The 26,072-nt window shown below is 31.0% G+C and overlaps 1 protein-coding gene across 5 annotated transcripts in view; it reads right to left on the bottom strand.

Annotated features, from left to right (window-relative positions):
- Positions 1-5,059: 5,059 nt before the first annotated feature.
- The window catches only part of LOC126749156 (forkhead box protein P1-like), a 218,989-nt gene continuing 197,976 nt past the window's right edge, over positions 5,060-26,072 (bottom strand). For 3 of the 5 annotated variants that reach the window (XM_050458826.1, XM_050458831.1, XM_050458830.1), the window contains 8 exons: positions 24,473-24,825; positions 20,088-20,132; positions 19,949-20,025; positions 19,795-19,896; positions 17,831-18,003; positions 12,342-12,414; positions 10,721-10,833; positions 5,060-7,223 (listed from right to left, as the gene is read on the bottom strand). In XM_050458826.1, the coding sequence (XP_050314783.1) occupies positions 7,007-7,223; positions 10,721-10,833; positions 12,342-12,414; positions 17,831-18,003; positions 19,795-19,896; positions 19,949-20,025; positions 20,088-20,132; positions 24,473-24,825 (1,153 nt within the window). In that variant the 3' untranslated portion in view covers positions 5,060-7,006. Of the gene's footprint in view, positions 7,224-10,720; positions 10,834-12,341; positions 12,415-17,830; positions 18,004-18,328; positions 18,478-19,794; positions 19,897-19,948; positions 20,026-20,087; positions 20,133-24,472; positions 24,826-26,072 lie in introns of all 5 variants that reach the window. The other 2 variants (XM_050458827.1, XM_050458828.1) reach the window with 2 other exon arrangements.

Genomic DNA, 26,072 nt, shown 5'->3' with positions numbered 1-26,072 from the left:
AAAGACAAGAAATTGCGGAAGTTTTTCAACGTATGCAGGAGGAAATGGTACGACGCTGTCACGCTTGCATTAGAGCAGGTGGCAGGTGGTCAGAATTTTGAACCTTTTAAATTAAAACATGTTTTATTTTAATAAACGCTCCCAAATATTCCTTGTGTTTTTATTTCGTTTACTAACATGGTTTCCCGTACAAACACGTTTCCTTGTGTCGAGGTTGGATACGGACCTTAATGCGCTATTATCACTGAACATATGTGCATGTGCCTGGGTTAATAAGTCAAAAACGTTTGTTTTGGCCGGATCTACCCATCCTTACATTTTGGCACAATAGAGAAGAGCTTTTTATGCATGAATATAAAGAAGATACCAGAGTCGAGCATATTACCATACCAGCAAATTCAGAGGTAGTGGTTAATGCCTCAACGGGAGATAAAGAGCGAGAAACGGTTTTGATTGACCCTATATAAGTATTTTGTTTAATCGATAAAATTATATTTTTTTCAACTATCTCAATCCTTAAATAAAAAATAAACCACCAAATATATTCATTTTATAACGACGTTGGTTTAATATCGATATTAATCAAATGGTTTAATATCGATTGTTCTTTGACAGGGCCTGACAAACCATTCCACGTCGTTATGGGAACAAAGCTTAATGAAGATGCTGCTGAAAGCTGAAATTGTTGTACTATAGTGAGGAGTTCTAAAATTAAGATAATTCTTAGTAATGATTATGTTGAACAATACTGAAAACCTTTGTTAAATAGGGCGGTTTGGATAGACAAAAACGATACAGTATATCGTAGTCACTCAATGTTTCTATAAGAAACATTGAATGAAAATCGCATACAATAATTTTGGTTTTTAGTTTTGACTTTCAATTCGATATTGATATTACAATGGTAACTGGATCATTATATCTCCATTAGCAAAACTAAAAACAAAATTATTGAATTGCATAATTAGTATTCTGCAAGATATAAATACATCTTATATAAAAATGTCTTAAATTTGTATAACTGCTTTAGTTGTTATTTGCAGTAGTCGGCTTCTGAAACTACTGGAAATTTTGTATTGCAAATTTCAATAGATTTTTTTTTTTTTATAAGATAAACACGTTTTTTATGTCAGCCAAAGGAGAACGCATAATATAGCGGTATTTAACTTAAGATTATTATAGTTCATCAAAATTGTTAAATATTATTTAATTTCTGGTTAAATTAATTTTGTGAAAACAGAAAAGGATCGCCAAAAAAAGTTTGTTAAAGTTCAAAAATAAGAGACTACATTTTTCATTTTTGCAAACTACAGGGAAAATAACAACGGCCCGAGAATAGATGCCTGCGAGCGTTTTTCATTAAATCAAAGTTAACTTTTGAAATATAAGGATGTTGTCCTACTCCGCAGTAATATTTATCATTGCGATAAAATAAAAAAAAAATCAAAAACTTTAATAGTTTGGCAAGCAACAGAATATGACTAATAGTAATAAAAGTTCTGCTGAATTCAAGTTATCTGGGCGATGAAAATAACAAAAGATCTAATTTTAGGTGATTTAAATATTTTTCCTAACACCATTTGTGATGAAAAGCCCTGTACAATCATCAGATTAGCCTAGGCCATTAGCAATACAAGACAGCGGAAAAGAAAAATCATATAAACTATTTATATTTTACAACACCATGTACTTGAGATTGGTATATTTTTAATTTTGAAAGTTCTTTACCTTACATAGCATACATAGTGCAGTATTTACCTCTTAGCCTTCTTAGTATTTAGATTTTTAAAAAATATTATTTATTAAAGAAAATAAATTTTAAAATTCAGAAAAACCATATTTGAAGCCCACCCTGTATCAAAACATATAGTGTCATTCCTAGTTTTTATTGCTTGTTGGGTAATTATTTTATCCAGACATTGACATCCACTAGATTTTCAAATAATGACTTTCTGCTATCTGGCCAGTCTACGCCAAACTTAAGCAGGATATATTAATAAAAAATATTATTGCATTGAGTTTTTTTTCTTAAATTTTAATGTTTAAATATTGATCATTCATTTAAAGTTTTATAAAAATATAATATATACAAAAAATTGTAAATGGGCGACTGTTTATTTCAATAGAATAACTTTCTATCATTATTCTATGCAATTGAGAAATATTGAGGTAGTGCATTTCTTTTTGTATAAAATGTTATTTTCTCAGATATATTCTGTTAAAAAAATAGCTGATAAATAGGAACCCCATACATTCACCTTGAAATAGAAGAGAAAGCATCGAGCAGACTTTAAAGACAATTTGCCAAATATATTACTGAGTTTTTTGAAGGTGGTAGACAATGGTACAGTGAAAACATCTTGTCGGAATTGCATTGTCTTATTTATTTACCAGTTTACACTTGATAACGGTTGGAGATACTTACCAACCGAAACGTCGTGTCACAATAAATAAATAAGACAATGCAAGTCCGACAAGATGTTTTTTATATTACTGAGCTTAAGGTGTCTAACTTGGATGATACAAAGTCAAAATATACTTGCAATTTTTTACAAAACTTGACAAGCTTGAATAATTCTGAATGTATACCAGGATTGTGCACGATTTTTATGAAATAATACCACAACAATAACCTCTTCAATGACATCCAAAAACAAGAATTATCTTTAAAAATTTAAAAAGAAAATTGTTCATCGGATACAATTAAGATATAAACAAAAATAAAGGTATCCTATAAGTTATTTATAACAATCAGAATCAGAACCCTTTTTTTGCTTCTGTCGTATTAGCTAATTTCTTAAAGGTATAACTTTTTGAGCTCAAAAATAAGAAATTACTATATTTATATTTTTAATTGTTCATCGTATTCAATTAAGATATGAACAAAAATAAACGTATTCTAAGTTATTTATACCAATCAGAATCAGAATCCTTCTTTTGCTTCTGTCGTATTAGCTAATTTCTTAAAAGTATAAAGGTATATAATATATACCTGGGGTCTGTCTCCTAATATCCTCCACTGGATCTACTCGCGCATTGTGAGACCTCTTCTCACATACGGGGCTATCGTTTGGTGGCCATGTACGGAGAAAGCGAAAATTCATGCTCAACTGGACAGAGTCCAACGTCTTGCATCTCTCAGCATGACGGGTTCCATGCGGACGGCGCCAACTAGAGCGCTTGAGACTCTGTTAAGCCTTCCGCCTCTGGACCTCGTAGTGCAATTCGAGGCAATGAGGACTGCGTACAGGCTATACGTCCTCGGCGAACTACGTACTAGCGAGACCGGTCACGCGAAAATTTGGTCACGGGCCATACAGGAATGACCTCTCCTTCTGATAGGCAGTGACTGCATGGCTCCAGTAACTGTGGACTGCGAGGGATTCGTGACGCACATGCATTGCTAAATAGGGGGACCATCTGGTATACAGATGGCTCCAGAATGAATAACAGAGCTGGATCAGGGCTTTGTGGTGGGATCCCACATACCAGTAGGGCATACTCGCTGGGGGAGCACGCCACTGTCTTCCAGGCGGAAGTATTCGCTGTATTAAAATGCGGACAGAAAATCCTAAGCTGCGGACACCGCAACACATTCGTATCAATATGCTCGGACAGCAGAGCTGCCATTAAGGCTATCACGGCCGCAAAGGTAAGTTCCAAGCTTGTACTAGAGTGCATAAAAGTCCTGAAAAAACTGGTACAGGCTGGCTGCAGGGTCCAGCTCGTCTGGATACCTGGCCACGCAGGTAATGAGGAAGCAGACTCGCTTGCCAGACTGGGATCCGCGAATGTGCCGATGGGGCCAGAACCCATAGTTGGTATAGCCAAATGCGTTGCAGTCGCGTCAATAAAGGGTCTGCTGGACAAGTGGCCTCACCGAAGATGGACTGAGTCCCCTGGTATGAGACAGGCCAAAGCGCACATAGGTGGGTCCTCTGCCTGTCTCACCAAAAATCTACTACGCCTAAAAAGACGCGAAATTCGGCTAGTGATGGTGCTGTAAGGAGGATGAAACCATTGACCATGTAGTCGGGGAGTGCCCAGCACTCACGCGCGCCAGGTTCAAATACTTGGGTAATACTTTCAGTGTACCGAGTGACTTTAAGTCCTCCAGACCAGAGAGTCTTATCGGTTTCTCTAAGGCCGTTGGGCTCTGGTAACCCCCGGTGGGGCATGACGGGTCCATCAGGAGACCTATATGCACAACTGCCTTGGCAGCCCACTGCTTCGACAATTCAACTTTTTGAGCTCAAAAATAAGAAATTTCTATATTTGCTTAATTCTTTCCAAAATCTAGACAAAATTACCGCAATGATTTTCTTTTGGTTTACATAAAGAATCGTTAGTCTTATTACATTGATTAGTACGTAGAAGCAGATATCTATAATATCTTTCATCCTTGTGTCTATTGAATAATAGGTCGATAAAAATTGTCTTATTGGAACTTTATTGATAATGATAATAGTCTTGTCCAGTCTGTTATAGATGGCCGCCAATGGTAAATCAATAGAATTGCAGATTTCTGTACGACTCACGCATACAACCTCTGCTTGAATCTGTGGCGGTCATATTGGTTACTAAAGTATTGATCTTTTATTTCTGCTGTTTAAATAATCAAAATTTACCCCTCACTAAAGGGCGAAAAACTTTTAACTACGTTTGTTTACATTAGGGCTAAGAGGGTGATTCATAGAAAGTTCGCAAGGGCGCTCAAACTTTTTTATTACGGATTTATTTTGATTCTAGGCTATATTTGATCGAAAAAAACTTTTGGGATTTGTCGCTGGGATCAATCAGGGGAGAAGGTAAATAAAAATAAATGACAAATACTTGTTCTTTTCTTTAATTTATTTACTTTTACATCAATAATCAATAAGTTACAACTTTTTGGAAATACCACGTTTACGTAACGGTTGGAGTAACTCGTTCTCAAAGGATATAAAAAAATGTATATATATTGTATTTACAAACATATTTTTAAATAAGCGACCTATGATCAACACAGAGGTAAAAAGTAACTTTTTTTTAAAAATTGTGCTAAGAAGCGGAGGACGGATAAAACCAATAATAAGTATATAAAATAATTAAATAAAAGGTTCTATAATTAAACTGTACTTTGGCGATATATGATTAGACATATATTGGCTAATTTTACAAGGTCATAGTAAGGAATACCACTTCATAAAATTATTACCAAGAAGTTTATTATTTTACTCGCTAATGAAAAAGTGCCGTACTTAAAATGTTTTATAAGTTGACGTATAATATTTGGTCAGAAACAATATATTTTTAAAATATATATTGCTATAATTTCGTACATTACAACTTGTTTCAAATAATTAACTTCTTCACAATAAATTTGTTGCAAGACTGATAAAATAAAAATCCAGGATTAAAAACTGACCAACATATATGAATTTCAATAAAATCGCATTATTTTAAAATCATTTGCATTTTTATCAAGATTTTACAAACAATTAATGTCTGTTTTAAAATTTGCTGCGATATATGAACTTCGAAACAATGGGGCTAAGCCGTTAATTATTACATTATTCGCAATTTATGCATCAATTCTATACTGATATGTTGGATTTAACGAACATTTACTCGTTTCTCGATCAATTTTTATTCCCAAATGAAAAGTAACAATACTTATCAAAAGAGACCTGTCTAAAGAAGCACCGATATAAAGAAACTATCACAAATGTACAAGATGTGTATAAAAAAAAATATACCATACACATAGTTTCTATAGACACGCTATATACGGCAAATTTATTGTGCATATATTAAATTTTATACTCGAACAGGGTGGTTATATGAAAAGAGGATATTCAACTATCATAAACGATAATTTGATAAAAAGATAAATTTTCTTTTAAATTAAAATTATTTTTGAATCATTATTAAAAATTGATTTTTATTTTAAGTAAACATGTTATCAATATTAGTGTAATTATATAAACTATTTTAACGAAAACTCATATAGGCTATAGAGCACCCTGAAAAAGTATAAAAAAATGCGCGTTATATGTTTTTTAGAGATTATCATTAAATATTTAAAAAGAGACCTAGGAAATCGGATTTGCCTACAATTTTTTATACACTGATATATGCCTTTACTTTAAGTAATGATATGGAATTTTTTTTTCATTTGTAAAGATAAATATATAGCACGTGGCTTAACGATAATATTTTACAGTATTGCTTATTTTACATCACTATATGAGCGCAACGATTAAGTTAGAACACAAATATTTTGACATACACACTTCTCGCACAGTATTGTATAAGTATGAGGCGCCCCATAGCAAAAATGATATGCTAAAAGAAATTTATTTTTACTGACAGTGACTTATTTTTGGCTCAGCCAAATTGGATTACGTACTTACGTGGAAGAGAAGTACGGCAAAATTATTTTACGCCGCTATCACAATGCCCAATATTATTATTATTATTAACACTACTAAACAAATTAATTTTAAAATAGGTTTTTATACAAAATTATAGTATATAACTATACATAGTTTGCAATGTGATTTTAGTCTATATCCTTTATTTATTTATAATTTATTACAGTTAAAGAAACTTTTATAGATTGATACTCAAATTTAATTGGACTTCTAAGTAAAACAGTTCATCGTTAATTAGATTCAAATTAAAATTATATAAAATTTTTAGAAATTTGGCTGACACAAAAATTCAACAACACTACACCACATTAATAACAAATAACCCTGTATATAAAGAACTTAAGTCATATCTCAACCTGCCTATAGTAGTTACTTCATTTCGTACCTAAACAATTAACAGTACTCATTCTATAGTTAACTCCTATAGCTCACTTTAATATTTACAGCAAAATGTACAAAAATCAATCCCCCAAGAGGGGGAGTTGCCAAAAAATCAACTACCTATCCTAAAAAATCTGTATTAATAAAAGTCTGTGGAATTCGAGATCCTGTTTTTATAAATAAAGTGTCTATCACTTTCGATATATTTACTATGCGTCTAACATATTTTGTTGCTGATCGCCATGATCAGATGATATTGTCAAATCTTCGGCCATATTATCAGCTTGATGATCCTGTTCCATATCATCGTAGGCATCTGTATGCATTTCTCTTTTAACCATGTGATGCATATTTTCTTGCTCTCTCATATGGTGCTCTTGGTTAATTAGCTCTTGTTTTATATGAAGCCCGCCATTCATGGGTGACCTAAAAAGTCTCATAATATTTGATTTATTCAAAAAACTGTGTGGATCAAATACGGCAATACATGGTGATAATAATAATTTATGAGTAAAATAAATATACAAAATTTTAAAATACTAAATTTTCCTTGATTGGCTTATGATTAGAAAAGGTTATTTAAAATACTAAGTATTGCCAGATTTTATACATGGTAAGCCGAGCCGAATGTACCAAACTCCAGGTGAGTATTATACATGTGAAAATAATTTTAAAAAACTTATATGGCCTTATGCGATTCTCATTTGTTTACAAAATACAGCGTAATTCCAAAAAAACAAAAAAAAAATCATCGACATTGTTGTAATTACAGCGCTATTTTAATGAAAGTTCAAAAATATCGCCTTAACCTCCAAACACATTCGTCTGCGAAAGGCCCTTGTTGCTTTTCTAAGTGATTCATGTCATTTCTAGACACTGCCGCATTTCTAATGCTTCGAATGAGCCTCCTAAGTGTCGACTTTCATTTTGTACACCTCATTTTTAAAGCAGCCTCACAAACAATAGCCCAATGGTATAAGCTCTGGAGATCTTGGAGGCCAATACCAATAGGATCACCACGAGAAACCATACTCCTAGAATCTCTTTGTCCAAATATTGCTTGACCTGACAAGGGAAACGTGCGCGAGCTCCATGCTTATAAAAAATTTGCATTTTGAGGTTTAAAGGAACTTTCACCAATGAAATAACTAGCGACAATACCACACCACACGTTTACCCAATCCTTGGACTAAAAATTAGTTTCGACTATTGCGCGTGCATTTTCGTCTGACCATACATGAAAGTTGTGTGTATTCTTGATCCCATCACAAGTGAATGTTGCTTCATCGGTAAAAAGTATGCGCGATATAATAGGACGATTGATATTATAAGACACGCTGTATATTGTCTGGATATAAGCCTTGCTCGTAGAGCGTGTTGATTACTCTTTTCTGTGGAATGACCAATTGAGTAGCAATTCTTCGTAAGCTAGTCGTTGCATGATCTTCTACCAAATTCAGAATATTTTTATTTTTTCTAAAACTTATCGAGTGGCTCGTTCAGATGTTATCTTAATAATGGGAACAGTTCCGGTCTCGCAAAATTTGATAAAACCTCTGATAAATACGTTATTGTCCGGATTTCTTCGCTGTGCAGATCATCGACGATATTCTTAAACGGCAGCTGTAGCAGCTCCATTACAAAAACCGTATACAAAAACAACATTTGCATTCCAAATTTGAATAGATGTGTGGCAGTTACTACTTTAGGCATAGGTATGTGTCAGCAAACCAAAGCAGACGAACCAATCGGTATCTACTACATCTGATAAGAAGCGGTAAACTATTTAAACCGTTTTATTTACGCTATAATTTAAAAACAATTGAGAATCGGAGAAGAACATATAGGTTTTTTAAAATTATTTTCACGTGTATAATATTCCTAAACTAAAACGCAGAAAATAATTGAAAGTTATTTACTCTGTGTATCGGATGAAATGTAAAAGTAAAAAAAAATAAATTTTCTCTAAAAATAAAGGAATTTTCTACAACAGAAACTGATAAGTAGTAATTCTTTGATTTCATAATTTTCTTAGCTGAATTATCAAAATACAAAGAAAATTAAATGGCAAAAATATAAATTCTTCGGGATAAAATTAAACAGTGCTATTTAAATATTAAGGTAAAATAGGAAATACATGTGATAAAAAATTACTAAAATAAAATACTATTAATACTATAATAGTACATAAATTTATTTGTTATTATGACAATTTGACATTACATTCAATATCCATCTTTTAAGATCAACAATACACACACGCCCTGCAAATTTCGTTCTTAGGTGCTGAAATATCCATGTTTTAACATGCAACAGCATATTTCTGTTGTAAACCAACAGCAAAGCGTTAAGGGAAAGAGAGATCAGCAATGATTCACCGATTTCCCGATTCTCTACATACTTTTAATTTGGATCCGACTGTAGTTAGTAGAGGGGGAGTAAAAGAAATGCTGTGGTCGTTCTTTTTTTAACTTTTGACTTAGACTTGCTATTGTACGTTAATACATTGATTTCCGCATCCAAGACCTTTATTGATCGGTCATATATAGCGAGTTATCCAATTCAAGGTTGGCTAAGTACAAGCCTGCCGTTTGACACCTGTCAGAAATAAACGTCATGTGAAGCGTTTTTTTTTAGTTAAAGGTTTGCCATTTATAAATATGGATCGTTTAACAGTCGAATAACGTACTAAAATTATTAAATTGTTCTATAAAAATGGTGATTCTCCTGTGTCAACGTTTAGAGCTTTGCGAGCTGATTACGGTCGACATAATTGTCCTACAGAACAAAACAATTTCGAAGACAGTAATAACATTTGAAGAGACTGGATCGGTTACTGATATTGTAAGGCATGTGCATCACCGTAACGTTCGTTCAGCTGAAAATATCGCTGCTGTGGCTCAAAGTGTGGAGGAAGACCCAAATTTGTCAATTCCTCGGCGTGCTCAAAATTTGGGTTTGTCTTACGGCTCACTGTGGCGAGTTTTGCATTTGGATTTACAGCTCCATCCGTACAAAGTCCAACTCACTCAAGAACTTAAGCCTACAGACCATGGACAACGCAGAACATTCGCAAATTGGGTGCTTGAACAACAAGCTGCTGATGCTCATTTTTCGAGCAGAAGTTTCTTCAGTGATCTCATTTTACGCTGTGTGGCTACGTAAATAAACAGAATTGCCGCATATGGAATTCTGAAAATCCTCAGGTGATCGTAGAAAGGCCTTTGCATCCCGAAAAAGTGACTGTATGGTGTGCATTATGGTCTGGTGGTGTCATTGGTCCGTATTCTTTTGAAAACAATCGTGGAAGAGCCTTAACAGTAAACTCTGAGCGGTATGGAAGCATGTTGACTAATTATTTTTGGAGAAAAATCGAAGAAGAAGATCTGGAAGACATGTGGTTCCAACAGAACGGGGCCACAAGTCACACAACACAGGCCAACCGAGCTCTTTTGCAAGAGAAGTTTCCAGGACGATTAATTTCAAGATTCACACGTTTGGATTTTTTTTTGTGGGGCTATGCGAAAGATCGTGTCTACGCCAATAACCCTCAAACTCTTCAACAACTTAAAGCCAACATTCGTGAAGTTCTAGCCGAGATATCACCTTAAATGTGCCGAAAAGTGATTGAAAATTTTCTTAAAAGGATTGAAGTTTGTCAGAGGTCCCGCGATGGACATTAAAATGATATTGTGTTTCACATATAATGGAATGCTTCAATCTTTAAAACAAAATAAAAATTTCGTCTCCATCTGAATATCTTGTGTGTTTTATTCAACTTTACTTTCCCAAGCATAAAATGGATAACCCTTTATTAAAAATTTAAGACACGTTATCATCAAACAAATATTTTCAAATTCGTTTCCAACGTATTGATTAAAAATAATTGAATGAACAAACGAATTTACCAACAATATTCTTACCTTATATGATGATCATGTGGTGATTCAGATCGATCTCTAGGCCTTGCTGGCATCATTGAAGGATTTGTCAAAAATGACAGGCTATTATCTTCCATCAATGAAGCTTGAATAAACTAATAAAAGAATTTCAAAATTATTTTACTATCATTTAAGCAATTCTAAGTTCTTAACTTATTTATAGCTTTTTGATTCTCCTGTGAGAAGATTTCAGCTTAAAATATTTAAATAAATGTTAAAAGATACAGGATTGTACAGGGATATCACTTTAAGCGTCGCACTCATCTGAGAAATTTCTTGGGAACACAAAAAAAATTTACTGCTCAAATGACTTATTAAAAAAAGACTATCAAAAAAAACTGGTACTACAGAGTATATATTTTATCTCTTTTTTTTGCATGTTAAACTTTGACATCATTGACGTCATTAAGGCAACAAATTTATGTTAGGTAATACGCTTAAAATGATCTTCATGTGCATTTAAATTGATATAATTTTTTCTCTATATAAATTAAATACAATGCCCGATTTCTTAATAAAAATTAAATATCAATATATTAAAATTTTTAAAATGTTAGTATATTGAGAATATATCGAGAATTTTTCCGATTCGAATAGCTTGCAATTAAAGAAAAGGAAAATTTCAAAAACATCTGTCTTTAGAACTTTTAAAATGCTTTGTTTACAACCATTTCATGGATTTTTAGTATGTTGAGCACATTCACATCAGAAATTCTGGGATGCAATAAGTGTTCGTCTTAAAGATCTTAAGGCATTACATAATGCTAATTCATATTTATACGATGCGTGCCAGCATATTCAAAAAACATAAATTAAATGAAAACTATGATAATCATAAATAACATATACATGTAAGCGATATCAATAAAAAATATTATTATTTCGGGAAAATAATTATTTCATAAATATTTAAGATTTTAAGATTATAATTTTATGTCTGAAAATACTTTTGCAATGGAAAATAGTATTTAATCAGACTGTACAGAGCTCTGAAGTACAATGCAGTAATTTTATTACAGGCTGATACATTTTTTAAATGAAACCTACGGGTTTACCTACCAGACGCTCACCTAACATCATGTTAAAAATTCATGTCTTAAGCTGAAACCTTCTAGAATTACTATGTATATTAACTTTGTTAATAAAAATCTAATTAAATAAAGATATCTGTTTCCTGAAACCCCAGCCTTAAACTTAGGGTTAATGATAAATAAAAAAAATTAAATAAAAAAATTAAAGTTTATGATAATTAAAAAATTTTGTTGGAGGTAATCTGTTCCTGGAAAATTATTCTGATATATTTCAGTTAATTTTATGAAGGCTTTTCTACCAATCAGTTTACGAAAAATTACAGAAATAATCCTAGTAAGTATTTTAAAAGTTATTTAAAAAAATCTGAATTTTAGATGCGTCCCTTAGGGACGAAAGAAAATTAATAGGGTACTGTAGGATATAAAATTTTATCAGCTCGCATATAAGAAACACATGGTTTAACTATTGTTCTTTAATGAAGAGTCCCTTTAAAAAAAAATAGTACTGTTTGAAGAAAACAATTAAAAAAAAACCATTTTTAAAATAAATAAAAAATATGTAAAAAGGTTACCTGATTAGCTGACATATGATCCGCATATAATGTTGGACTGTGATTCATAGTTGGACTTTTAGATGAGGCACCCCTAAATATAAAAACACATTTAATTTTGTATTTTTAAGTATATATTAAAACATTTAACTAACACTAATGAGCAAAAATACGTAAAAATATTTAAAAGACGTACCTATCATTTAATTGAAGTTCTTTTTGGACTAAGTTAAATGTTCTGAGTGAGGTTATGAGGAAAATCATCAGAAAACACTGCTTTAAATATTATGTTAAAAATTCTTATTATTTTTTGTAATTATTTATTGTTTTACTTTTACTAAATTAAAACGGTGTTTCCTAGTAAATAAAAAAATCAAATGTTCCTGTATGTCGTTTACCTTACAATCTGGTCGATCTACGTATGGCGTCTGACTGAACCGAGTGATTTTGACAATATCAAAATGCTTATTTAAAAATTAATTAAAATGATTAAGAGAGAAATATAAAAAAATATACAGGAACGTCTACTTAAAACAAACAATAATAAATGTAAAAAAGTTTAAAACCATGCGACATTTAGATGGATAAAGAATGAGAAAAAAATATTTAAAAAGAGATGAAAAAATCTAAAATTATATTAATTATTTAATTTTAAACATTAAATATATGTTTTACCTTCTAAATTATTAAAACTAGTCTTTTCTGAAATAAAATTTAAAAGAAATAATCCTTATGGCATTTCTTTTAAAATATTATTTCGAATTAATACCACATTCATTCAGAACAGTAAAGTGCAAGCAACGCTCAAAATCAGAATATATTTACGTCATTGTTTTCTTTTAATCTTTTAAAAAAACATACTCTGTTAATATTAAAAGGATTAAGAGTTTAAAGTTTCTTATATTAATCTTAGGTAAGAGTATGCTACTAATATTCTGTTGATTATAAGCATTATCTTATTTATTCGAATGGTAAAAAGTGAACTAAACAGCGCACTTTTTTTATTATAAATCCTATTAATAATGTTAAAAATTGAATATCAAAAGAAAAGAAATTTATAGGAATTCACTGAGAGACAAAATAATTTGAAAACTTATATGTCCAGTAAATATAGACTGATTTTGTTTTACAGCGTCTATATAATCCAAACATTCCAAGCCGGCTCTAAATATTTTTTTAACATATTCTAAAAACTAATATCGCTTATACAGCCGCCTAAATTTTTACGTGCAGGGTGGAAAAAGTTAATGTAATAATGGCTTTTATTTCCTAATATGTATTTTTTTATAAAATTTTATTAGCCTTTTTCATTTGGTATCTATCGTTTTGACTCTGGAGATGAATATTTTTATCTAAAATATAAAAGCATATGAATACAGTCAGCTGTATGCAAGACAAAGACCGAACTATATTAAGAGACATTAACTTTAATAAAGAGGGGTAAATTGAGAAGGGGTTTTTTATGATTGTAAACAAATAACTAAGTTAGTTAGGTTTATTTCTTGGTATATTTATAAGGTTTAGTGAAACAATTTGCAAAGCGCTTACTTGTATTTTTAAATTCACTAAGATATTGTGTGCTTTCCTGTTATTGGATTGCTTCGTCTATCTGTAGAAGAACCTTGTACTTGTACTAAATAAATAAATGAAGTTTAATCGGTATGTACCCAAAGTTCCAGAAGCTTAACCTTTTAGGTAAAATTCAACTTGATGCAACGTTGGCAGGTGATTTTTAGCAATATATGCTTTAGAAGTTGCTTATCTCAACTTTTGTCTACAAATCTCATAACTGAGGAAAACTACGCAGAGAGTTTCTTTACGGCAATTTAAAAACAAATGAAATTTGTTAAAATTAAATATCAAATATATTCAAAAATTATTAAAAGTAAATTCCTAATTTTCCGAACAATTATAAAGAAAATAATTTTCTAAGCACAATATAATAAAGTTTGGGTTCAAAAATTAGAAAGGATACTCAAGAAGGATATTATGATGATATTTTGCAGAAATATTTTTTATTGTTGGTCGTAGTCAAAATTATTTAAACACAAATGCAAACGTAGGCGAGCAAGGCAAAAACTGCGCAAAAAGCGCAAAAGTGGCCTCAGATAAACCTCATAAATGACAAGGATCCTGACCTAAAATTAGCGCAATCAATCTAAACGAATTGACAAAATCAAAACATAAGTGCGCGGTTTACGTAAAGGGATACTGATGATCTATAACTATGGGATGCTTTGGTACCTAAAAATAGTTTGGACAGAATGGAAACTCAAGATCCATTTCGAGTTAAAATTCCAGCTGGGTTATATTAATTAGTGGTTATATTATTTAGCGCCATTAAATGGCACCTCTGACTTACTGTGTTTTTGAATATAACATTGGGCTGATGACTAGTAAGGTATGCATTTTTGCCTTCAAAGTATGAATCCACAAAGTAATTTATATAATTTATTTCCCTTAATATTCAAGTTAAAGATTGGCTGTGATCAGATCTGATTCTCGACAATCCTATCAAAAATTTTTCCGATATAATTGGATTTCCGGGAGAACGAGAACCTCTAGATCAAGAAGCTACTGAAAACATATCTTGATGTTATGCAGAATTTCGACTCATACAGTATAATAGCTCAATTTCTAAAGTATAGTTTGTCATAATTTTTAAAATGATAAACAGGTTTATTTTTCAAATGTATTAAACTTATTTTTATTTAATAAGAGATATATAAAATATTATACCTCATACCCACAATTATTGAAAAGAAAGAGAAAATGTCGTGAATAACCGTTGACGTCACAAGAAGATCGGTCGAATCCATCGATATAAGCTCCTAATTGATCCACTTTTTAATATAAATCCGATGTTTTGCTTTTCGTATACGATTGCTTAATTACCATTGATTGCCAAGCACTGTTTAATGAAAGGTTTGTTTGCTCTGTATAAGATAAATATTAGTGAAGTAGTATAATTAAAGGATAATAATGTAGTAGGCATTTAAAATAAAATATCACAATCTATTAATCTATTTCAAGTGCATATTATATATGCTTCTTTATATTAATACGTTAAAATATATTGGTAAGAAAACAGTTGGTTAACTGCACAATATATTAACAAAAATATCAAGTATTTTTAAATATTTATAAAAAAAATAGCTAAAAAAAAACAAAATATTATTTACGGGGGTATCGAAGCAGTAAGAAGTATTGTTTAATTCTGATTATTACTTAATCTGGTGCATATTTGGTTGATAAAGGATGCGAGCAAGTTTGACCAGATAAGACTTCGATTCTGAATTTAGTTAATTTTATATTACTTTCTCTCTCTGTATAGTCCGGTAATCGTTTTAAATATAGCTGCATATATAATAAGGGTTTATGGTTAATAAATTTGTACAATAATATATTATTTATCAGTAACAAGATTTAAGATTTGATATTTAGTATAATATGGGTCCAGATTACCAACAAGTTATCTATAGTTTATTACTCACGTAAAAGATAACTGGGGGTGTGTAGCATGCAAGAATAATATTATCTAACTAAAGACATATTTTTTTACAAAGCAAGAGCCATTAGCGATGTATTGTGTGTGTGAGTGTCTCATCGGAAGACTCTACTTTTTGAAATATTTCTACGGGTTTTACTAAGCCGAGCAAACTTGACAGCCAATAAAACTTTAAGTACCAAATAGTTAGAATAAGAACCTTTTCTAGGCAATAATAATTTTAATTATTGCGTTTAACAGTTATTTTAACAGCGAATACTAAGTTGTAAAAATGTACCCTTTTGACTGTTGTTGAGTTGTTTTAGGAGGTAAGAAATCAACTTGTTTTTCAAAACAGAGTTTTCAAATTAATGTCTGGATTCCAAATATTTGATCCTATTAATAAAGACTCCGCATTCTGTATCTAACTGATAAACAAGGCCATTACAACGACTTTGCTATGTTTGCATTAGACCTTTACGTCCTATTGCTACTTTTATCGAATGAAACATTAATTATTATGCTATATTGTTGCAAATATTTAGTAAAGGATCATAGCAATATTTCCTTTTTTCCTTATTAATAAAACAAGAAAGTCAATAAAAGCGGTAATATGACAAGCCCAGGAAACTTGTAAATCAGGGGAATAATATACGGTGTAATATTAAAAGCATTTTGAATTTTAAATATTTATGCAATGTGATTGGAAGACTTTTACAAGAAAAAAGTTTATTCATATTATTATGTATTATTATGAATCATTTTATAAAAAATAATAACTTACTTTAAATATAACTTTCTATATCTTATGAGCATTTTTTTAACATAAATTTGATCTGAATATTTTTTACAAAAATCAAAATATGATGTTTAACTGTTTTAAGATAAAAAGGAAATAAATTTCCTAAACTTAAATATATTCGTACCAGCTTAGCCATTCCTTATAGTAATCAGGGAATACATTCAACACTGTCTAAATCACAAAATATGGATTAACCAACTTAATGTTCAAATAGTTTTAGGTTATAATATACAGGGCGTTTTGTATAATGCTGTTCTTATAATATTTCTATCTATTATATTTTAAAGAAATATTTCTTATATCTATTGCGTCTTCAGAAATATCTTGAAATTTAGACTACGTTTTAACCTCACCCAAGCATATACACGCAATATACATGCCTGGCAGATTTATTTCTTGAGTGCCGAAATACTCATAACATGCCACAAAACTTCATAGGCAAAGCCGTAAGAGAATAACAATGCTCCACTGATTTCTCACTTAAGCTTGTCCCTACTTATAATTTGGGATGAACTATATTTAGTAGAGGAAGTATAGGAGAAATATTACCATTTCCCTTCTCCCTCATGTTTTCTGATTGATTCATTTTTGTAATGAGGTGATCGTTTTTCCAAATCTATAAAAAAAATCATTTACTTTTACTTTGTAGATTTGCCCATTTTTTTTAAATTTCATATACTGTACATTAAAATGACAGCAAAATAAAAAAATGAAAAAAAGGAAGTGACATAACTAAGTAAGATTGGCATCCAAACTAGCGGCGTTTTTATGTTTTGCGATATTACAGCTTCATTTTAGCTGTACAAAGTTGACCACAGATTGGTTTCTGATTACCCTCAATATAATTAAGAGGCTATGAGTTTTTGTCAGTAAACACAAGGTCACAAATCAGAGTAAACTAAGAACGACTGAAACCGCAAACGAGGGTAAGATTCTGTAAACTTTAATTCCGCTTAAAAATTAGGTATTTTCTATTTTAGGATTTACCTTTTTTGCATAAAATTTTTGTCACTTCAACGATCACTAATCATCATTTTCTTAGATAACGAAATTGTAAGATTGATTAAAATAAGGTTTGTTAAGCAATTTTATATCGTGTACAAGTTTCCTGGCAGAAAGTAAAGGACTAAAAAAATGTAAGCAGAGCTAGCCGAGCAGACAGCGGCACACGCACGGTCACGTAACAATACGTGACACATCATTTTTCTATAAAGTGCTTACTGTGCGCAGTGGGGTGGAGTGGGTGACGGGGTTGGGTCATATTTCCGTGGTCTGCCACGAGAGAGGTGGCGACGCTTCACGAATTCGGCGTCATCCACCATCCAGAACGAGCCAAAGTCGTCTTCGTACCGCACAAAACACTTGTGGAGGGACAGATTGGTGCGAATCGCATTCTACACACCCAGACCCAGAAGAAAGAGAAATATAACAATCAAGACAAGGCCATTTTAAGGTGTGCACATGGGCAACCGCGACCTGCTACTTCTACATATACCTTTTTTCTTTGACCTAACCTGATTACATCGATGCGCAGTTAGTAGCCCAAGCCTGCGCCGGCGCGGCCCATGCTGTTACTGAACCGGCTAGACACACTTTCACTCTCGCCACACAAGCCAAATGTTAATAATAAAAAAATATATATAAAAAGAAGGAAAAAGAGAGGTAAAAAATCACAAAACACACAAAGGTACAAAGTGCACCAGTGGACCAGGGACGTACCCGACGATAGGTTGAGTGAGAGGCCCCGAGGAACACCGCTGCGGCCTCCTTTTGTAGAACTCCACCTCGTCTACAGTCCACACGGCCCCTTTCACATTCTCCACGCGCATGAAACATTTGTGGAGGGACAGGTTGTGGCGAACTGCGTTCTAACAACAAATCAAACACCTGCCTTTGAACAACGCGCCTAGCACTAGTTGCAAGCTGCGTTTCTTTTGCCCACATCCAAGAAATCATCATTCTTAATAACTTTAAATTTAATTTTATTATACCAACATAATTTTTTTCCATATTTTTATTGTTGCAATTTTATTCTAAAAATCATTATGGATACTTGATTTCCATATCATGAGTAATCAATAAATAAAATTACTTGCCTCGTATATATACAGGATATTTTTCTAGCTTTCGTTAACTTGTAATGAATAATTTGATTTTTTAATGTTTTAAACATCTCATCTTCGCAAGTTTAGATAACCTCTTACGATAAAACACCTTGTGTAGATATTTTTTTAAACCTCTAGAGGATAAAGACAGAACCTCATCCAATACGCAATCAGCAGTCATAGAAAATAATTCAATTCTACAAAGAGGATAACCATAAAAAGCAGTATTAAATGCCTGAATTTTTGACTTAAAAACTAGAATAATTATTTGCAAAAACAGACAAAAATGGTTGGCAAATTAAAAAAAAATATTCTTAATAATTCTGGGAGAATAGTAAATACTTTAAGAAATACTGCAATATAGGTGTTAAAATATCTGCATAAAGAATATTCTGGTTTATATATTCAAATGTATTAAAAAATATTAGAAATATTTATAATTTATTTATAACCTCACCATATCAAAAAATCATTAGTTTTTATAATATATTTGATTAAAAAGGTCCCAATTTTAGTACAAAAACATCCTGTATATATATATTTATACGAACTAATACTGCAAGAATTTCATAAAAGTAAAACAAAATTTTGTTCTTGGATTAGCGCAAAATCATATTAAAAACAAAAAAAAACTTAAATTTTAAAACTTTTAAATTATAAACTCATTGTTAATAAAAAAAAATAATATATAAAAAACCTAAGCATAGTAACTACGTGAATTAAAGAAATATATATAGTAAAAATGCATGCAAGCTAAAGCCGTTAAATTATTAATTTTGTAAAGTAGTGTCAATTCAACAAGAGAAACGATTAGATATGTACTTTACCAAAAATACATACATCTTCTTAAATAAGCTCGAAGAAATAAATTATTGTTAAATTATTTTGTTTCCTTTTTTTTACTGTGAACCCGAAGCCAAAAAGAAATTTAATGTATAACATCCCACAGGTATATTGACGAAAACACATTAACACATTAACCAACTATTAAGAACAACATTTCTTTTTGACTTGGCATTATAAATATTAGAAAAACAATTTATATTTTTTTAATCGAAAAACAAAGTAAAGGTACAATACCTTCCATGTAGCGGCATTTCTTCTAAAATAACAAAATGTGTTTTGAAACCAATTATATATTTCGTTAAGTGTAAGCTGTTTATCTGGTGACTCGATGATAGACTAAAAAGATATTTATTTATTTTCGAAATTTGCAAAACTTATAAGGGCTTACCTGTCTTATTAATGAAGCATAAGTAAAAGGCGGTCGTACATCAGCATTTTTGTAAAATTCTCTATTTCTTTGGATTTCTAAAATAGGTTAATTGCTTAGATACATTTTCAAAAAAAATATTTATTTTTTTATAAGATACCTTGTTGAACATCTAATCCAGCGCGTTCTAACATATACGGCAATCCTACGCAGCGTAAAAAAGGATTACCGTTAAAATATTATGAGTTTAATCGCCAAAGTAATATTTTTATACAGTCTTATTTTACAAGAAAAAATTTTATTTGATAATGTCAATTAGCATGAGTATAATATTATTGGCCCACTGCCGATCCGGCTGGGTATTTTTAGTGCATCCTGTAACTAGCTATAGGGTTATATTAAAAAACTCTTTTTTGCTACTTTAAAAAGTCTCAATAAATATATTTAGACAAGCCTTTTCGTTAGAGTAAATCCATTTGCATAATTGTTCGATTTCAAAATAAAATATTTTTTCTGTTTATGCTACATAGGATGATTTTTGGAGTTAAGTTATTAATTTAAATTGCTTTGATCTTACTTAAATGCATCTAGGCTATTCGTACTTATACTCGCGCTTGCTCTTTCCCTTGCCACTGTTCTAAATGGGGACGTGGCGACAAGTCGGAGTGAGACAACCAAAGAGACGTGCAACTAGATAGAAATTTTTATCCTATTGTTGTTGCTCTCTTTAATCTGTATATATTGTATTTCGTTGTCTCTCTCTTCCCTTATAAAAGATGAGCTAAGGTGGCGCCACAATACCGCTAATCTTTCGCACTGCTAAATGTATTTAATTATGAGAGCAGTCAAGAGAAAACATTCTTCCATCTCCGTCTAAATGAATGTAAAAATACGGGATAGCTTGTGGCCAATTCTCTAGTATTTCTAAAATTATAATTAAGTACGGCAACAGTGCAATCCTTGCTCAACATAAACATGTGAATTTCAATATGGCTGAATAGTTGTTGTTGCTGATTAAGTTTGTTTTGTTTTACATTACGTATCATTAGTTGAGATTTTGGACGAGTGCTTAAATTTTACGTATTTTATTACCTACCGGATTTAGGTGAACTTGGTTACAGTAGTTAGTAGTTGTAGTTTTTTGTAGGATACAGATTTTAGTGTTTTGACTTGTGTTAGGAATAGAAATATGTTCATTAAGGTAATTGTTAAGGCTGTAGTTAAAATAGGTATTCCATGGAGGTTCAAAAGCAAAAATTAAGAAAGTTGCAAAAAAAAACATTTAAAAAACTAACATAAATAGTCAAATGAATTTAATTTTTATAATATAACTTAAAATAATTACAAGAATAACATTTGTTCGGACTATCTGTGCTCACTATTTGCTGCTATTTTAAATTTAGGTGTAATCTTTCTGTTTTATTCTTTTAATTAATTTTTATTGATTAAAAAAATACTGCATCATAAATAATGAAACATGTGTGTATGTATTTCATACACATACAAATTTAACAGTATATTCATTATTATAGAATAGAACAGACTTATCTATTCTTAACTAATTAGTGGAAAAACAGTTTTACCACTTTACCAAATCAATTTCATTTATTCTGGATACCTGTTTTGGCTAACGATATTAGCATCTTCAGCAAAACATTAAACTTTTTTTATTATAAAAGTGTTACACCAAAGGATATATTTTTTGGAATATTATTATAGTACTGTGATAATTAAAATCTTTCTATATTTTAATTGCATTTATGTATATGCATGTTACTGTTAAATCTTAAATTATAAATTATGAAAATAATTAAGAAAATGCATGCACATATTATAGTTATACCATATACTGAAAATACAATACAAAACGTTTCAGAATTATATTTAGTTTTTTTAGTTCCCCAATTTAAATGTTATTAAATTGCATTGTTTTAATTAAAGTCTGCCATCGTTCTGAGCAATTAAAAACATATCAATAACTTTTTATTTGTTTTAATAAAAATCAGCCATGCTGTCTCAGAACATAATTATGAGGTTCTGACTTCTGAGACATAACGGCTGATTTTCATTAAAATAAATCATTAAATGCTTAATAGCCGAGGTTTGAATTATGGCGGCAAACGCTATCTGCGCCATCTACGTTCACCTTTCACGAAGAGAGACAAAGATGGAAAATAATAGGATATTTTATTAGTGCACAGTTGCGCGTCTCTTTGGTTGTCTCTGTTAATGATATACAATGCACCCGATTACAGGAATTGTTTTTTCTTGTTTATATTGTTTTATAATGATCATTCTTCTCCAATTAAATTTTTAATACAGATAACTCCTCTTATTCTTCTTAGACTACCAGGCAAAAGGCAGAGCTTTTCAGCCTTAAGGTTACTTAGTAAATTACTTCTACTGTATTTGCTTGACTTTTAGACACCAATGAAATTTACGTATTTTTTTCTCTTTTTTACGGTGTCTTTTAAATAAAAAATAAGTTAAAATAAAAGATATTGGCAGCCACTTGGTAACACAACTGAATAAGTCTATTTAGACGGTCAGGTAAACGAAAGTACAAGAAATGCAAGAAATTTGCAAAGCGATAACTACAAACCCAAGTATAGCAGGAACATGAGTAGTCTCGGGCACCTTGGGCCCAACTAAAATCAAAATATAAAGATTTTTAAAAATGTTGGAAAATATTTTCTATCGCCTTAACCATAAAGGCGGTACTCTTAAACAGATTTACATTCACATTTCTTTCTTTTTAACTAGTTCGCTAATAAACTTGAAATTATATTTTGAATATTGGGGAACATCACAAAAAATAACAGACGATTCACATGGCATTTGAAGCATTGAAGCTGAAAAAGAAAGAAGTGCAGTACAGTCTTAAGATGGTACAGGCATGCTCGAGCAACAATAGCAGCACAGGATCGACTTCTGCATATGTAAACTTTGAGAACTCGTATAACAAGAGCAAGAAAGAGACTCAAATAAAATCACTTGAAACCAAGAAAAAGAATAACTACTCCACGGTTCAACAAATAAATATCAAGATTACTGGTTACGACAAAACAATTTAACTGGACTACTGATAACTAGTAGTGTACGTTCTGTACTGTTCTCAAATTTCAAAAGGCGTCAGTTAGCTTTTCGTGGAAGTAGAGCTATGGATTGGAGAGGAATAAGATTTGTTGCACGTTCTAACCAAAGTTTTCAACGGGGTACTTTGAATGTAATATCCGATATAATACCTGTGAGATTCACTCGGAGGAGCTATTAAAAGTAGATTAAATCCACCAGAAACCCTGGAACTATGTGAAGCACTTGCAGAAGAATAAAATGGTATTTCTGAAGAGTAAATCAAGAATCTGATTTAAGTAGTAATACTAAATATTTTATTTAAAATTATTTATTAATAAAATAAAAAAAATATCAATTATTTCCTTAAATAATTGATGTTAAAAAAAAAGTTCCTAGGCGACTTAAAATTACACAGAAAATAAATAAAACAAATATAATAAAATGTAAAAATATAAATTCTAAATATGAAATGAAAAATGACAAATAAAAGATATGCACAACGTTACTTTTTAGACATTACTGCATAGGGTTAACTGTTGGCAGATCAAGGTAATGCTTTACCACGTTGCTAGGATTGTTCAAAATAATTTTTGTAGATGAGTTTTAATAGAGACATGTTTTCGCCAGCAAACAATCCGGATCTAAATTTAATTAGGAATATGTTAGATACGCTTTGCCAATGTTTCCATCACCATCCAAATTTTGCCAATAGCTTAGATGAGCCTGCAAGAGTTGTCGTTTAAATGATGAGAGACATAAAAGACATGAGACCTGTCATTTAGAATAATTTGAATCATTGTCCAGCTATAGAAAAAATAAAAGTATAAATATATTTTTTTGCATGAGGCCAGTTTAGCCATGAAGCCAGTTGCATCCTAATACAATTAACATAAATTTTCACTGTTTCAGAATGTTCATAATTTTAACAATACACAAATTGTAAGAAAAAATTATCAAAGCAACACAAAAGGAAGAAAACGAAACTCGAAAAAGAATCTGCTACTTAACAAACGCAAATAATTTTTTTATTCTCTTAAATATATTAGTTTTTAAGTTGATAAAAAAAAATATGCTTTAAATTGGAATCTCAAGATATGCAACAGGACTTTCTCTAATTATAGCGGCTATTCCAACATCCAAAAACTATTTGAAAAAAATAAAGCGACTATATAACGGACGATATAACGGAAATAGAATATACTCTTCTAAACCTAAAAAAAATACGTCACTGATATATATTTAACATTTTCCAGCGATAATCACCCAAGTATACGTCATCAGGCAGATGAACTAATGGAAATGTTACGTCATTACTTTTATAATTCTGTAATTTAATTAACGCGTTACTATAAAGGCGAAAAAATTTTAAACATTACTGATGGAAAATTCTATAAAAGATGCAATCCTCTAAAGTTGAACCCAGATCGGCTGACGGTTTCAATACCAACATAAAAAAAATTATGTACTTACCACCTGCCAACGATAAAGCAGACTTATCACTCAACCTCCTTCTTATCGGCCCAGCAACATTTGGTGCTGGAGAATGTAAAACTGGAGACCGTACTGCTGAAACCATTGGTCCCATATTAACAGGAGGAGGAGGTACTGTAGAACTAACGGGTATTTTTGGTGGTCCTGTTCCCGTGGAATCTTTATGAGGGTCAGGTGAGCCCATTTGTTTAGATAAATGCAAATGGTGCATCATTGCTTGTAGCCTGTCGCGCTCTTTTTGAAGTTGAAGCTCTAATTGAGAGACAACTTGCATTTGCACACGCGCTTGTGCCGTGGATCGGTCATCCAAAATGTGCTCAGTATTTAAATGCCTGGAAATAACAGAATCAAAATAGAAAATACAGGTATTGCAAAAGATCAACATTTTGGAACTTTTACTGTTATACACCTTCTGCATAATAATTTGGTTTTATCTTTTTAAAATTATCTATCTCAGTTTTTTGATAAAGTATTATAGCAAGGAAGGGGAGCGGGTATGCAAATCGTTTTGCGTTTTCCCTATGGCATATTAAAAAGATTAGGAACGCAATTAAAGAGAGGCTCGCACTTTCGAATTTAATGTTTATTTTCTGTGGAGTAACTCTCCACACAGAGTAAATATTGCACAGTAAATACAAGGAAATCTTTGTAGCGGCTTGGATACATTTCTTCATGAAATTAAAAAAAAACTTAAACTGTTTTGAATATTGTTGCATATTTTAAGATAAACAAAATACGAATTTAAAATTTTGTTCTTAATTTTTTTTTAAAGTACCAGTACAGCGTCAATATCCTTGCTGCCACAAGTGAATCATCCCATTAAAAAAAATTGTTTTTGTAAAACATCTGATTAATATATCAAAACATAAAGTATCAACAAATAATTGTCACAAATGTAAAATTTTATTTACCTCTTTTTCCTTCAAAATATATATTAATTGTCAGAATATGAAAGATTCTTATTTAAGCCAAAGTCTAGCAGTTACATTAAATCTCAATAAGTTAATACCGTCAAGTTACGCATTTAATCCTTGTTTTAATGTTACTTACTAACACGCTTAAAAGTATTAAATTTAAAGAAGCGCCTAAATTATTGTTTTTTTGTACCTATTATTGTATGTATTGTTTAATTATAAACAAGACAACCAAAATTAATTAATATTTCTTTGTATTTGAATGTATGTATCATAATTAATACGGAATTTTAAAACATATACTTAATAAATATCTAATATTTCAAACTATTGTTTTGGGTTAATAAATTTAGATTTTGATAAAGTTATAAATGTAGAAAAAAAATTAAAATGAAGTAAAGCACAAAATTACAATATTTTGGTTGAAGAAGCGGCGACAAAAGAAAAACCGACCTCGCATAAATTATTAAAAGCTAGGCGCCTTAAAAAATCTAATTATTCAATGTTTAATTAATATGCAAGACGTTTGATTTCAGTGTTGTCGGATTTAAATGTAAATCCTTTAGGAAGGTCTTTATTACTTCCTTACAGCCAAGAAAATTAGGGGAAAAGTTTGATTTTGCATTTTTTATGGAACTCGTTTCATTTGACCAAAGTTTTTTTTA

Source organism: Anthonomus grandis, chromosome 22, assembly GCF_022605725.1.
Source record: "Anthonomus grandis grandis chromosome 22, icAntGran1.3, whole genome shotgun sequence".
Taxonomy (NCBI): domain Eukaryota; kingdom Metazoa; phylum Arthropoda; class Insecta; order Coleoptera; family Curculionidae; genus Anthonomus; species Anthonomus grandis.
The sequence above is the reverse complement of the archived record's forward strand: the minus strand, read 5'-3'. Positions and strand labels throughout refer to the sequence as shown.